The sequence below is a fragment of the Astatotilapia calliptera genome, chromosome 2 (assembly GCF_964374335.1).
Source record: "Astatotilapia calliptera chromosome 2, fAstCal68.1, whole genome shotgun sequence".
Lineage (NCBI taxonomy): Eukaryota > Metazoa > Chordata > Actinopteri > Cichliformes > Cichlidae > Astatotilapia > Astatotilapia calliptera.
The window spans coordinates 27196790-27212660 of record NC_137423.1 but is presented as its reverse complement, the minus strand read 5'-3'; the positions used below and the strand labels follow the sequence as shown (position 1 = coordinate 27212660).

The following is a 15871-nucleotide window of genomic DNA, read 5'->3' as shown; positions in this document are numbered from 1 at the left end:
CTTTTGAAGTTGCCATCTCCTCAAAGTGCTGTTTGAGCCAGAGCAAACAGTTTTCTTGCAGTTGTTCTTTGGGAATATGAGGAAATCGAAACAAATCAATAATACATTTTAAAAACAATTTGGAAAGAGCACTATACAGAGAATGTGTCATCATGTCCTCACAGAGTCGCAACGATGTCATCAAGGAGCGTTTTGGCATGGACTGGAAATCAGACGTCACGTTACGATTGGCCGCACTTCATATTTACATCACTGTGTCCTCTGCAAGGCCCAATCAGAAGATCTCCCTCAAGCATGTCGAGTAAGTCCACAAAAAAGTGACGTTTTCAGAAATTATAGAGGGGGAAAAAAAAACCCTGATCTATTGCATTCTTAACCTCATTAACCATTCTGAGTCCCTTAGTGACGTTTGTTCATTCAACAATATCTAAATGATTAATAATTAATCCCAGCAGTATTAAAAACTCAAATACTTAAGGATCATTTTCTGCAGGTCATTATGAAAAAAAGAAAGCCATTGCTTTGTGAAATTACATCTCTCCCTCAACTTGCCCACTTACTCTTCGAAACCTCGACCTAGCAAGTAATTAGCTTCGACTATCACAACCACAGAAGCAGAACAGGTTCAATGTGCTTGTAATAGACTTAGGATAGCCATGTCAAACCAGGGCTGGTAGAAGATGTCAGCCAGGCTCACTACATCTTCCGATAGGATGAAAGAAAACTTCTTTGGTCCTGCAGTTATGACATCCTCCTTGTACTCTTGCACGCCACTCTGTTTGTCTTTTGCGTACACTTCTGCTATCCTTCTCTGTGTTTTCACAGAAAAGAGTGGGGTCTAGAGCCTTTCCTTCCACTTACTCTACTTCCAACAGTAAAGGAGAAAAACGTGTGCAAATCCCTGTCTCAGTTGCTGAAGACATACCAGCATCCACCACCATCGGGGAACAAGGTTTCTTCATATAAAACATTTTATCAGTAAAAATCTAAACCATTTTAATGACTGCAATAGCTTGTATCTTGCTGGATGATTTTATATGTATATGCATGCAAATGCTCCATATTCTTGATTACTATTAATGCAAACCCAAAACCTCTGCTGGATCTTAGTTTATTGTATAGAATCTTTATGTCTGCTTGATAATCATTCCTTTCGACAAGCTCTTCATCCTTACAGATGTAACTGTTGCATAAGAGTTTATTAGAAAGAACTGTGGCTCAAGAGTGCCCCTAAGAGGCTGTATTTAAAGGTGGACTGGTCTTTATTAAAAGATTCTTCTTTATCATTCTGTTGACAGGTCCCTCCACTGCAAGGAAAGCTGCAGTACATGCGTGTGCTCAATGACCTTCCACCTTTTGGTGGAATACTGTTCCATACTGTTGGACTGGTAATATATTTTTGGATCATTCGTCTGTAAAATGTCCATCCATCCATCATGGTAAAGTTGCTGTGTTCTTCTGTAGGAGGAGAAACAATCAGCTACAACCCTGTTGGTGGGTCCTCGACATGGCATCAGTCACGTTATTGATCTGAAAAATAACCTCACAACGGTTTTGGCCGAGTTCAGTCGGGTGTCTAAGATCCAGCTCTACCGTGAGAGCCAGGGAGTGGCTCGTGTGGAGGTGACAATCCATGAGGCCAAGGTATCATTACAAAGTGCCAAAAGTTTCATATTACAATAGTTTAAAACTTAACTTTGGAAATACTACAATTGTTTAGTATACACTGGTCAACAGTTAAATTTGATAAGGTCTATGCTTGTCCCCTATTAAGTCTCCTAATTCTCTTTCGTGACATTCCCTTACAGCCACTGGTTCTCCTCATGGAATGGCCTGATGCCAGTAACTTTGCGTGCCTCATCTCTGGTTACTTCAAGCTTTTTGTAGATCCTAAACGTACAATCTACTTTAGAACCCCGGGTCAGTCGCAGCTGACCAAGGCAGGTATGTCACTTTTAACCTCTGTTGTTCATTTGCAAAATGCCATGTTGATGCTGAACTACATGCCCACGCCCAAGTAAAGATTTAATTTAAAACTACAGAATACAACATTGTTTCCTTAATAGTTTAAGTTGAACAACATCACACATTCAGAGTCGTATAAGTGTCTTTCTTCCGGTTTCGTATTAGACACTGCATGTCAGGAAATTGGCAGTCTTCATTATGTTCAGTCTTCATGGACATTGATGGACACTGCTTGAAATCATTACCTGATTATCCAGAGTATCCTGGAAATCCCATCCCATGGCGCCCTCTGCTGTCTCTCTTCCCATCTCCATCTTGACTCATTTGGAAAAAAAGTAGTCCATATTTCACTTTTACACAAAATATCAACTGAAACTGATTAACTGAAATGTATTTTTGCTGTAATCATAAACATTTGCTGTCCAGACATGAACAGATCTGCTTCCATCTGCTGTATCAACCTTTAGTCTACATCAAAGAAGAACAGTACCATTCTATCATCACATCCCACTGAATCTAACCTTCTAACTTCAAACAAACTTCAACGTTCAATTTTCATTTTTGAAATAAATAATCCCCATGTGACCACCAGCTGCCGCCTGCTTTTCCATCTGGATCTTCTCTGTCCCCATTAGTTTTTAACTCCTCAAACTCTCCACTCCTCTGACAATTCTATCCTCAGATTACAGAAGTTCCTACCATGCACACCCACGCTCTGGGGCAGCCAGCTTGCCAAGTGGAGGGCGACGAGGAGACGAGAGGGAAAGCTCGCACAGGGAGTCAGGGTCTTCAAGGGCCGTGGTTCCCGCAGAACCTCAGCATCTAGGCCTGTGTCATGTCCACCTTCGAGAACAACAACAATTTCAGGATCTCCAAACGCATGCCGAAGCAGAACTCGACATCAATGAGAACTTTATTTCACAGGAGCCACCCGGACGGCCCCGCACAAAGTCAGATCCCACCCAGCAAAGTACAGAGGAAATAGCCGGAGTTTTAGAAAAGCCAGCAGTGGAGAATGCTGGATTTAGAATCCGAGCACAAACAATGGGTCAATCCCAGAAAACGTCACGATACTTCTGTGACTCCTGCAAAGCCAGGCTTAGGGCAGAGGGTCTCTCACCTGCAATGAACAGCAGTGGAAGCTCTGGGAAACACTGCTCCAGTACTTGTGCCTCCCGAGATGGAGGAGCTGTTGACCTGACAGCTCTACCACCACCACCTGGGAATGAAGAAGAGGACGAGGAAGAGGCAGTTGGCGGTGGAGAGAAGCTGCAACCACCACCACCTGCCATTGCTGCCCCACCACCTGGCTTCAGGGACAACAGTTCTGATGAGGATGACCCAAAGAGAGGGAGGAAGGCTCGTACCAGTGCCAGCACCGCGGTCGCCTCTGGAAAGCTGTCCCAGGCAAAGGAAGATGTGCCTGTGACACTTATTGATAATGTGGCCACAAGAACGGTCCGAGATCATGCCCAGGAGCTTGATGACGCTCTGGTGTCCACCTTACAGGCACTTGAAGCTTTGGCTGCCTCTGAGGATTACCCCCATCACCCTCAACAGCCAACACAGACTGCAGGTCAACAACCTCAGTCATGCCACTGTTCTCAAAATACACATGTACAAAACAGGCCATGGATTATGTACTGCCAGTAAACAGTATTACCATACATTTGCAATACATCATTTTAGTTCATTAATATCCAACTAGAAAGATATTTTAATTAAGCTTAAAATAATGTTGTCAGTCATCTAAAAAATAGCAGATTTTGCATGAATAAGGAATCAGTAGCTGCCTATTTAAGTCGTGTGCTTAAAAAAACAAGCCAACCAAATTTTTATATCTGCCTAAAATAGAGGCACTTACACTCATAGAGCTGTGCACACGCAACCCACAGTACTCTTGTGTCTTGTGTGGAAAACCCATTGATGCATAAAATTATCTGAAGAGATTTGATCCCGACTGATTTTCAGTTTCATTATCACAATTTTATCAGTCAGCTGGAAATATCAGTTTCCACAGAACACTATGAAAATGTTCTCTTTTTTTTATTTCGTGTGTTATTCTAACATTATACTGTGTTGCTCTCCTCTTCAGGCCTGATTGTCTTAGCTGCTATTACACCTGAGTCATCACTGGACTCAGGCCATGAGACCAACTCTTCTGAATTGACAGACGTTTCTGAGATGGTGTCAGCTATGAAACAGAACCAGAACCAGGCCTACCTGCTGGCTCACCATATCAACAAGGATCGGATCCTCTGCCGCCGTGACTTTCCCCTGGCAATCCCTGGCTGCACTGCAAAGACCATAGGGACTGGGGCCTTCTCCGTGGGTCAGATCCGTGCTGGCTGTCCACCCAAGCAAGTAATCCTGAGCAAGACTGTTCCCTTTAAAGTCAGCCCAAGCCAGGACTCTGCGGTTCTCAGTGTTGTGACAGAACAGGCGGGCAATCATGAAACTACTCAGATTGAATCGAAAGGGGAATTAAAAGCACCCACCAAAGCAAACACCCCAGAGCCCCCGTCTAAACCACCTGTGGAACTTAAGGCTTCTGGTGCTTCACACACAGAGCAAGTCAGCAAAGATCAAAAGTTAGTAAATTCTTCTGGGGAGACAGTGAGAGAAAATATCTCTGATGGTATAAAGGGGAAGACAGCAGTACCTCTCAATACAGACCCTGCAAACAAAGCCTTACCTAGTCTCTTGTCTGTGGATAGAACTGCCACTGCCAAGATTTCCCCCTCTAACATGTGCCAAGATGCCGAGACTGCCTCTAGTGAGACCATGAAGCCTTCAGCCTCTACAGAACTTCTGCCAGTTGATGACCTTTTCTGTACTTGTCCAGTACAACAGGAGTCTACATCTCAACTGAGACTAAAAGACCCACAGGTTCAGAAAATAGTCGTGTTTCAATCCTCATCTCCCACAGATGATGAGCGCCTTCGAGCCAAAGGTCTCCAGCTGGCTAACAACAAAGAAAATGCGGCGAAAATAGGACCAGAACCTAATTTGGCAAAACCCAGCCCACAAATACAAACCAAGTACTCCCCTCGTTTGCCTCCAAAAGCGGAGAGAAAAGAAACAGCTGAAAGCAAAACTGAGGGTGCCCTGGACAAATCACAACCTGAGTCGCAGAAATGCCCAGTGAAATCCTTACCTATTTTAGATGATCCAACAACCCCTAGTCACTCTGTAGATAAAGTCTCCACTCTCCCTGCCAGAGATTTGAAGAAACAGAGCAGTGGTAAGGGGAAGTCCCAGCGCAGTGCTCCCTTCCTGAGCTTTAGAAATCTTCTTTCAGCCACATTTCCAGCGAGAATGCGAAGAGAAACAGATGAGCGCAGGGCTCAGCTGCAGAAAGTTCGCCAGTATGAGCTAGAGTTTTTAGAGGAGCTGCTGAAACCAAAGTCATCGCAGGGAGAATTTATGCCCCAAGGTTCCTCACCCGTACCTTCAGGAACTCCTTGTTCCTGCCAGCTCCGTTCCAGTCCAGTCCTTAAGGCACCAGGGATCTCCAGGGAGCAGCGACGCAGTTGTGACTGCAAGCGAATGTGTAGGGGGATGCGACTACCTGACACACCAGTTGGCTCTACAACGGAGACTCAAAACAGAGGTAGAGAGAGAACTGTCTCGAAGACCCCTCCTGCAGTCTCCAAAGCCCCTCAAACCCAAGGTGCTACGAGGAGACCTCAGACTTTGGAGATCAAAACCACACGAATACGATCTACAAGTCTTGAGTCAAGAGAGCCAAGAGGAGAACATGGCTCCTGCTTGCCCACCTGTACTTCTCAAACAGATTGCATGGGAGCGCCACAATATAAGAAGCTTCAGAGGCGATACAGCATTGGAGAACTGGACAACAGCACTAGCACACCTGTGTATGCTGAGGTAAAACCCAAAGCCAAAAGTCTCGAGAAGGAGATGGAGAGAGTGAGAGCCACAGGGCTGAGGCTCCCCACCCCAGTAGAGCCAGTCCACACTCAGTCCCACCAGGAGGGGAAAGGGAAAAAGGGTGTGTTTTTCATTCAGGGAGAGGAACTACTGCGTGAAAACAAAGAAGGGACTGGAGAGGTGTTGCTGACCATACCTAGCGAAGACAGTGATGACAAAGACAAATGCTGCTCATTCTGTTTTTGCTACCGGAAGTGTGAGGCTGCAGACGAAAGCAGCGAGAAAGATGAACTTTCATACTCAATACCCCTTCAGGTCCTTCCAGGCATGGAGCTGGACTCACATACCTTTCCTGTCGTAAGCAAAACCCTCCAGGTTCTTAATGCCGAGGACTGCAGCGGGGACGAAGAGGAGGTGGAAGAGGAGGAACCTCAGATGCAGGAGATTGACCTGAGAGCCTGCGGTACACTGGAGGGGAGCCTAGCTCGGGTGCAGGCTTTACAAGGGAAAACGTTTAGCTTGCCCGATGGTTTTCTAAATGCTCAATTGGATGCTAATGAGTTGTTGGCTATCCTGCGTCACTGTGCTAACACCCCACAAGCTGAGGGTGAGGCTCGCCTTCAACCTTCACGGATTACAGAGTACAAACAGGAGCTGGCTGTGCGCTTCAAAGAATTCAGAGCATCTTGTCGGAGAGTGGCGAGTGTTGAAAAAAGTCCAACACGCATGCTTGCTGTTGTCACGGCTAGCTTTCAAGTGTTGTGTGAACTAACTCAGACTTTCATCAAACTGGTCAGAGGGGTTCGTTCAGAAGCCCAAAGGCTGCAGCTGTTGAGAAAAGTTGAGGAAGTTGCCATCAATTACACTTTGCTGTTGCGTGCAGCAGAAGAGTCAATGGGGCACTCAAGCAGCTTACCGACAAAAACAGTGAGCCCCCAAGTTTCCTCCAACGCCAATAACATGAGCTCCCTCACTCGACCCATCAAAACTTTGCCTTTGCAGTAAGATGAAATCAGAACAGTCCCGAATGTGGGTGGCAACTCTATCCAAATTCATTGTTTATTTATTTATTATTTACATTTTTTACGAGATGTGCAATGAATCATCTTCAGTAAAAATTGCAATGCAACTGTTCCATCACATGTTTACAGGCCCTGAGGTAGCCTCGTGGATCTTATTATGAAGTAGAAAGATACACCAAACTAATGCACAATGGGATATGAACCCTACACAGACTGGATGATACAGGGCTAATCACCTCATATCAATATTCACAATATACATAAATGATTATAGTATAATATTTTATATGTAATGTATATTTGAGTTGTGTCTACCTAGCAAATAATATAAAGTTTTGTGAAGAAAAAAGGTGAAGAATATATTTGAAATGTATTGAAACAAGAGAACTATTAAAATTATAACACATCAGAAATAAATGTATGCTTTGGACAAAAATATTTCAGAAGTCTCGTCAAGTATAGCAACTTCTGTAAAGTACGTAGTCCAAAGGGTTGGCTGGTTGGTTAGATGGTGTTAGATGGTGTTTGTGTTTATTGAATTTTCTGTTGTAATGCAAACTGGTCTCTGCTAGCTATGTTGACAGTGTGAAATACTGATACAAGAGTCAAAATGTAAGTGACAGTGTTGGAAAATGAAAAGCACTCAAAGACAAGTATAAATATTTAACTATACTGATAAACACATGCCCTTTCTCTCACTATAAAGGTGCAGGTATGAAACAGACCTGCTCAGGGCAGAAAATGTAGCATAGATTCAAGTCACAATCTTATTCACGGTACAGTAATGAGTGTTGTTACCTCATTCTGCTGCAGAGAAGGCATACCCACAATGTACTTAGTAACACAGACTGTATTTTATGCCACCACTAATCCATAGCTCACTTGCACCTCACCAATTGTTAACAATAGTTTATACACACCCACCTGCAAGTGAGTAGGCTTATCCTTAGGACTTTGCACAACCTCTGAAACTAGTTCTGAAGTTGAACTGTATCTTTTAATGTTTGATTCGCTGTTTCCAAGAGAGTTAATGCCGCTATTTTTTTTTTCACAATTCATCTCCTAAAAGTGAATGCTGATCAATTTTAAAAGATTCCCCTGTTTTTATTTAAGTTTTCAGAAACAATATAAACAAATTTGCTTTCTATGTGCTGTTACACATTGTGCAATCTAGCAAATATTTAAGAACACATAAAGTAGTTTTCTATGTATTTTAATAAAACTAACACATCATTTCCTGTCTGAAATCTTCTTTGTGTCTCATCCTCTTGTTATTCCTGGAAATTACAGCAAGAGCCTTTAGAATTTATGCCAGCCTAACGTGTGTAGTGGATGTGCTATTAAAAGAAAGTGCTGTGAAACCGTTTACCAATTATCAGAGGCAATTGGGCTAAATAACAAAAATACACAGGAAATGCAACTTACTGTTTTGAATAAAAATAAGATTGATCAGTCAGTTTTAAATCTAATGGTTTGCATGATTTAAGAAATCATCTGGTCCACAAAAGGTCTTAAAATAAACTGCAAACAACCTCAGATGAATAACAACACATGATCCGGTGCACCATGTCATTATTTTATTTTTTTAAATTTCTTTTTACAAAAACTAAGCCAAACTGTAGAAGCAGTGTCTGAAAAAAACCCAGTGACACCCTGTGAATCAGTAGCTTGCAGAACCACTTTTAACAGGAATAACTTGAAGTGATTTTTTTCTGTTTTGACTTATTCATCAATCCCATTGTTGTGGAGAAATTTTGGCCCACACTTCTTTGCAAAGTTGCTTATTTAAAGTGGAGTTTACATTTGTTTATGCACAGCACTGCATTTGAATCCAATTGAGGTTTGGACTTTGACTGGGCCATTGCAACACCTTGATTCTTTTCATTTTCAAACATTCTGTAGATTTGCTGCTGTATTTGAGATCAGTGTCATGTTGCACAGCTCAATTTAGCCATCAGACAGATGGCCTTACATGTGACTCTAGAATATTTTGATAAATGAGTTCATGGTTGACTCAATGACTCCCAGTTCCTGTGGCTTCAAAACCTGTCCTGTTTATGCTGATATGTTGTTTTGGGCTTTCACCACTGTGAATTATGGAGAGACAGACTTCTGAGGTCTTGTGGTCTGTTCAAATGCTGTCATGTTTTTTTAGGGAGAAGAGTCTCCTGGTAACCTTTCAAACAAGACTTACTTGTTTAGTTTTTTTATAATTGAACTGTCATAAAGTTTAAAATTTAACATGCTAACTGAGCCCAGTAAAAACTGAGATGTAGCTCTTGGGTTTTTTTGCAGTTTCTCTGAGCATTGCACAGTGTGACCTGGGAATTTGTTGGGATGTCCAGTACTTGGCAGATTGGCAACTTTCTTGAATGATTTCCACTTTTGAATAGTTGAATGATAGCCTTCAAATTCTTTGGAAATGGCCGTTTAACCTTTCCCAGAGTGATGGGTAGCACTAATTGCTTCTGTAAAATTGATGCTGATTCCTTTGATCACAAACCTGAATCTTGCAGATGAGCACTGTCAGAACATCTGCTTTTACAGAGGTGCTCACACTTGCTTAAGAGATGATCAGTTTACCAAGTACATCTAATTAGCAGCCCATAGCTGCTGCTTACATTTGTGGTTTCTATAGAAGCAGGAAGGGTGTACATAATTTTTCACATGATGCTTCTGCATTTGGCTTAATTTTTTTTAATTTTTTGAATAAATAAAGAAACTTTAATATTTCATGTGTCAAGTACCCTTATGAAGAGGCCAAAACATTAACATGTTTGTTGGCAAGGCAAAATACATTGCGAAATTAAGAGTTGTTAACTATTTACCTTAAGTTTTGTGCTAGTGCTAACTTATTCCCCCAGGAACTCGACACTGAACTTAAAATTTTTTGGTTTAGTAACACCGAGTTTTATTTACTTAATTTTATCACCTGGTAAGGACCCGATGATTGTTTTTATCATGTACTAATAAGTAAATCTTAGAACTGAAAGAGGGTGTGCTCTTTTTTTACATAAATGTAAATTATGAAAACATCTGTGACAACACTGCTTGTAAGGATGCTGAATGTCAAGCGGTAAACATGCTGCATAAAGCTAACTTGCAAATGTTCAATATTTTAGCATTTACATTTAATTTAAGCACACCTAAAAAAAACAAACTTAAATTATATCAAAGTGTTTCTTTAAACATAATCTCTTTTATTCAATTCTTTTTTAAAATAGATTAAATCTTTGATTACAGAAATATACCTCTGAGTGGTTCTACATTATCCTCATAACATAAATAATCATCAGTAACAGCAAATGTGGCACTTATTACACCTATACTGTGATATGCATTTTGTATGAGAGTTTCACCTTCAGTATGAAGGCCATTGGCACTGGTGTCTTGGTTTTATTGAGCACTTTCTTCTAAAAGTTTTTTTCCTGTTGATGTGTCATTTCCATAACCATAAGCAGTGTTTTCTTCTTCACTGTACTGCATGTTTCCCTTTACGTATTACACTTTCAGGGGCAGACACTTTGACCATTGAAGGTAAAGATACTATTTGTATAGATCATTTTCCACTTCTAAAGTAGAAAAAAGAGGCAAAACTGAAATGGTATGATGGCAACATATTAATGTTTTGAAAATGATATTCAGTATGGAGATGTATAATTTTACAGTGAAAATGTACATAATAAGATGATTCATTAAAAAAAGAAGAAAGAAACACTTTTAAAGCATCACTTGTATTCAGATTTATCCAACACTATGCTATTTTGTAAATAGGACAAAGTAATACATATCTGTATGGTAATTATTTATAGTAGTAATGTAACATAGTGACTAATAGCAAAACATATATTTTAAAGACTATATTATGATTATAAAGCATGGGACATGTTTATTTTTATAATCAAAAATAGCAGACAATGTTCCCTCATCAGCATATTTCCACATTATAATAAACATTCTTTGTGGTTGTCATTGTTCCAGTTGCTTTGCTTAAACTGTGTGGAGTAGTCTGTGCTTCATTCATACGAAGAGCTCACCCTGATTGATCCATTGTTTCTTTATGTGCACCTATTCATTCCTGTCTTTATTTACTGTCAATGATCTTGTCGTCAGTGTGGTCTTCTGTCTGTGTACAAGTTAACCCATGTTTTAAGAGCAATAAAGCATATTATATAAACTTCTTCAGAGAATTTGACAATGACATTGCACGCACTAAAGTCGAGCTAATGCCAGGCTGTCCATTAAAATGACTTTGAACGAGTAAGTCATGTGAAAGACTACCAGGAAAGGTTCTTGCTGCTGTCTTACTGCCTTTTGCTAAAAACTGATGTTGACTTAGCAGTGCAAACGGCACTGACTTGGCACAATACCAACTACTGACATGGCTATGATATTGCATATATTTTCGTGTGCTGTGCTTAATGTTAAATATTCCAAATCACATCAGGCCACAACCAGATTAGCCAAAACAATGCAGTAAGATTGTGGAAGTTACAAAAGTGTCAATAGTTAAAGATAAAAACAACAGCAACAATAACTTTCAGTGGAAGTAACAGAGCAGAGTTCCAGGAAAGAGGTGTAGTTTGTTACCCCTGAGATGAATTGTACCAAAAAGCTAATGCAATATTAAATCAAGAGACACTACTTCCACCTTTACATTGTGCTACGTTCCTGTTAAAAGATATTTGCAGCCAAATTAGGTGTTTAATCCTCTCCATTACTGAGATCGCTCCACTCTTCCCCTCCAACATTTTTTGTGCAGCACAAGTATTGCCCCTTTGGAAAAATAAATGCATGAGTAGATAACATATCATTTATCCAGAATGTCAGCCATTTTCCTGAAGCTTCTGTTACCCAGCATGTTTAGTGGACACATACCTTTGGCCAGATGAAATGTGATTGTGTGGGTGATTGTAGTATGTTTGCAAGCTGGAACGATAAGTTCACGTGGTGTACAGTTTCACTTTCATGGACATCAGGGTAATGTTGGACAATTTTCATTAGCGACCATTGCCTTGTTGTTCTTGGTCTTCATGCATTCAGCATACTGCAGTTTGTGGTGTGTTTTGAGGCACTCTTCTTGGTTATCGTCACTTGCATTAAATCAGAGTTGATGATGATCCACTTTGAAGAACAAGCCTTTTACTTTCTGCCAGACTTGTCCAGGAAACTTCAGCACACATGCAGGCACGTGGGCGAACACTGATTTGGGGAGTGCTTGATTTGCTTTGCATGCTATTCACAGAGTACGCATTTATTCATCTGGTTCCATGAAAACACAGCTTTACAAAATCCAGAGTTTCATTTCCTTATTTATACGGTCAGTGTAAAGCACATAACAGAACATATGTACAGACTCATGTGTCTGAAAACATGAAATAGCAGTTTGTTATTGTGTCTTATTATGTTTGAGATGAGCACTTTTATAATCAGGCATTGATGAAAGGACATGGATGGTCATCAGTGGACACCGTGGGTTTATTTTCAGCTCAGAATAACATATATATTCTACATCTTTCTAATACTGTGTCTCTGTGGACAATAAGGCAGCTGTTAGACAGTTTCTCTGATAGGTTTGCCTTCTGTTACTCTGTTTAAATAAAATTACAGTATGGTATTAGACTCCAGTGATCTAATCAAGCCATGGGTAAAATTTATTTAGTGTGTTGAAAATGTGTTTTTTCTAAGTCATCTTAAGCCACATATATAGCAATTACATTTATATGGCTGTTAAATCTAAACACATAAATATACCGATCGTTGATAGAATTATTTGTTTTGTTCTAAGCGGTCACACTGATGGAGAAATGTGTGTCAAACTATTTTGCAAAGAAAAGTGTCTGGACTTCTTTAAGTTGCTTGAAGACGTTTCACCTCTCATCCGAGAAGCTTCTTCAGTTCTAAGGTCAAATGGTAGAGAGTCCCAGATATAAACCTAGTGGGAGTATCCCCCTTCAGAGGGACAAAGGGACCCCCTGATGATCCTCTAATCGCCTGAGCCAAGGTGTGAAACTGGGTGTGGGTCCCAATCAGCCAGAGTTTCGGGTGTGTTCATTGTGAAACCTGGCCCCACCTTATCATGCGAATTCCTGAGATCAGATGGCCCAGGATGTGAGTGGGCGTTAAGGCGTCTGGGAAGGGATCTCAAAACTGGATTGGTGTCGTAAACCCCCGCCTCTGTTCAAAGATGGTCGCTCACAGTGGACATAGATGGCTTCTTTCACTCCTCTTTCAAACCATCTGTCCTCTATGTCCAAAATGTGAACATTGGCATCCTTGAAAGAGTGTCCTTTGTCCTTAAGATGCAGATGGACTGCTGAGTCTTGTCCTGTGGAGGTGGCTCTTCTGTGTTGTGCCATGCGCTTGTGAAGTGGCTGTTTGGTCTCTCCAAGTCAGCAAAGTCAGCAAAGAGGCACAGAAAAGAAGACCAGACACCAGCAAGGGAGGATAAGAAGGACAGACGCAACAACATTGTCATCCCCTATGTAGCCGGTGTATCAGAGAAACTCAGGAGAGTTTTCTCCAAGCATGACATCCCGGTGCATTTCAGACCCAGCAACACGCTCAGACAAAAACTGGTTCACCCGAAAGACAAAACGCCAAAACACAAACTTAACAATGTGGTGTATGCTGTACAGTGCAGCGAGGAATGCCCAGACCTCTACATTGGAGAGACCAAACAGCCACTTCACAAGCGCATGGCACAACACAGAAGAGCCACCTCCACAGGACAAGACTCAGCAGTCCATCTGCATCTTAAGGATAAAGGACACTCTTTCGAGGATGCCAATGTTCACATTTTGGACAGAGAGGACAGATGGTTTGAAAGAGGAGTGAAAGAAGCCATCTATGTCCACTGTGAGCGACCATCTTTGAACAGAGGCGGGGGTTTACGACACCAACTCTCTGCCATCAATAATCCGGTTTTGAGATCCCTTCCCAGACGCCTTAACGCCCACTCACATCCTGGGCCATCTGATCTCAGGAATTCGCATGATAAGGTGGGACCAGGTTTCACAATGAACACACCCGAAACTCTGGCTGATTGGGACCCACACCCAGTTTCACACCTTGGCTCAGGCGATTAGAGGATCATCAGGGGGTCCTTTTGTCCCTCTGTGGGGGGTCACTCCCACTAGGTTTATATCTGGGACTCTCCACCATTTGACCTTAGAACTGAAGAAGCTTCTCGGATGAGAGGTGAAACGTCTTCAAGCAACTTAAAGAAGTCCAGACGCTTTTCTTTGCAAGCTCCTTTGACTACGATGACCTGGATGACTGAGAACCTTCACAGACATATGTGTCAAACTATCTTTAATATTATTTAAGTGAACATGAGGCTGAAATAACTTTAAGATTTTAAAACAAAAATTCATCTAGTTTAAAGTGAGTAAAGCAACAGTAAACTCAAGGCACTTTACATTGTAAGATAAACACCCCACAATGATACAGAGAAGAACCCAACAATAAGTTGACCCTAATAAAAGCACTTGGTGATAGTGTGAATGAGAAACTCCCATTTAACAGGAAGAAACCTACGACAGAACCAGGCTCACAGGGGACAGCCATCTGCCACGACCTGCTAGACTAAATTAGACTGAAACTAAGAGTTTGATGAGCCTCCTTTCTGAAACAACAATGACTTCACACACCAGTCAAGCCCGACATAAAAACACAGTTTTGTACTCACAATAAAACTGTTCACAGCAGATAAAGCGCATGACTACAGTCCCCTTTGTGTGAGGTTCTGATTTTCTCAAACGCTATTTACTTGGACGCTTAATGGACTGAGCCATTGTTAATTCCACCTGTGCAGACTTTCAATCAGTCAGAAAAAATATTACTACAGTACCGAAACTGGATTCAAAGTCACACAAAAATCTCACAAGGTTGCTTTTTTAACCAGCAAGAATCTGAATTAACATTTTTTTATTAATTTTTTTTTACATATCCTGCCACATATTGTGTGATGATATTCTCTCATAAAGGATTGGTCCAGGGTAGCCTAAAGTAAATAAGGTAGTAGACAAAATTAAGCAGTGAAGCCTTTGCTTGGCATTTAAAGTTTGACCATTGATTATCAAGACACTTTTGAACATTCCTAAGAAAAGAATTACTTCTGCGATCACTCTCACTGTCAAATTATTTTACTATTAATATCTGCTTATTCCTCTATGACAACACATCTTTGAAAATGAATATAGTGGAAAATTAATACCTTTTCCTGTTTGTATTTTTCTTCAGGTTAGCAGTTTTGTCAAACAGAAAGAAGGAACAACCAGTCATGTGCTAAGACCTCTGCCAACAGAACAAAAAGTTATTAGTTTTGATGACAGTGCAAAATTGTGCAATTTTGTTCCACATCCAGCTTGAGGATTAACAAACCATGTATTAGTCACAGACTACTCTGCAATACAATACAATCGATATCTTTTGACTATCTTCCACATGGAATGAGGAACATAGAAATAGCCATTTTCACAGCCTGGAAGCATAATTAAAAATTCAACATCCATTAAGTCTTATCTACTCCTTTTTACATACTACGTTTTGATGCTGTTTAGTTTACAATAAGGAGTGTGGATAAGAGTATCCATGACATCCATTTATAATAGCAATCCCTAAATGGATCCCAGTTGTTCTACTGTATGCTAACCTTATGGCACAGTAGTCAGCATGCCCAATGCTAACAATTAAGTTTTTTATTTTCCTCTTCAAAAACAGGATTTACTGGTCAGTGTTTTTCTGTCGCTGTTTGATTTGTGCTACATGTAGCTGCCGTTGGTTAGCAACATGGCTAATGCTAACAGCATACACACGATTAGCTTAGAGTGAGGATTATAGAACCGTTCATTTACAAAAAGCAAAAATACGCAATGAAAACACCTCACTACACATCAGGGTTGGGACCAGATCATATCAGCTGGACAGAGGGGCATTCGGTGAATAATTAAAATCATAAACACACATAGTACACACATAGAGAAATGTAG

The 15871-nt window shown here is 40.9% G+C and overlaps 1 protein-coding gene across 2 annotated transcripts in view; it reads left to right on the top strand.

Moving 5' to 3' along the window:
* The window catches only part of frmpd3 (FERM and PDZ domain containing 3), a 47291-nt gene extending 39180 nt beyond the window's left edge, over window positions 1-8111 (top strand). The window contains exons 10-16 of one of the 2 annotated variants that reach the window (XM_026190912.2): window positions 165-301; window positions 826-952; window positions 1299-1388; window positions 1465-1644; window positions 1809-1944; window positions 2648-3541; window positions 4061-8111. In XM_026190912.2, coding sequence (XP_026046697.1) covers window positions 165-301; window positions 826-952; window positions 1299-1388; window positions 1465-1644; window positions 1809-1944; window positions 2648-3541; window positions 4061-6861 — 4365 coding nt within the window. In that variant the 3' untranslated portion in view covers window positions 6862-8111. The remainder of the gene's footprint in view (window positions 1-164; window positions 302-825; window positions 953-1298; window positions 1389-1464; window positions 1645-1808; window positions 1945-2647; window positions 3542-4060) is intronic. The other variant, XM_026190934.2, reaches the window with a different exon arrangement.
* The last annotated feature ends 7760 nt before the right edge of the window (window positions 8112-15871 follow it).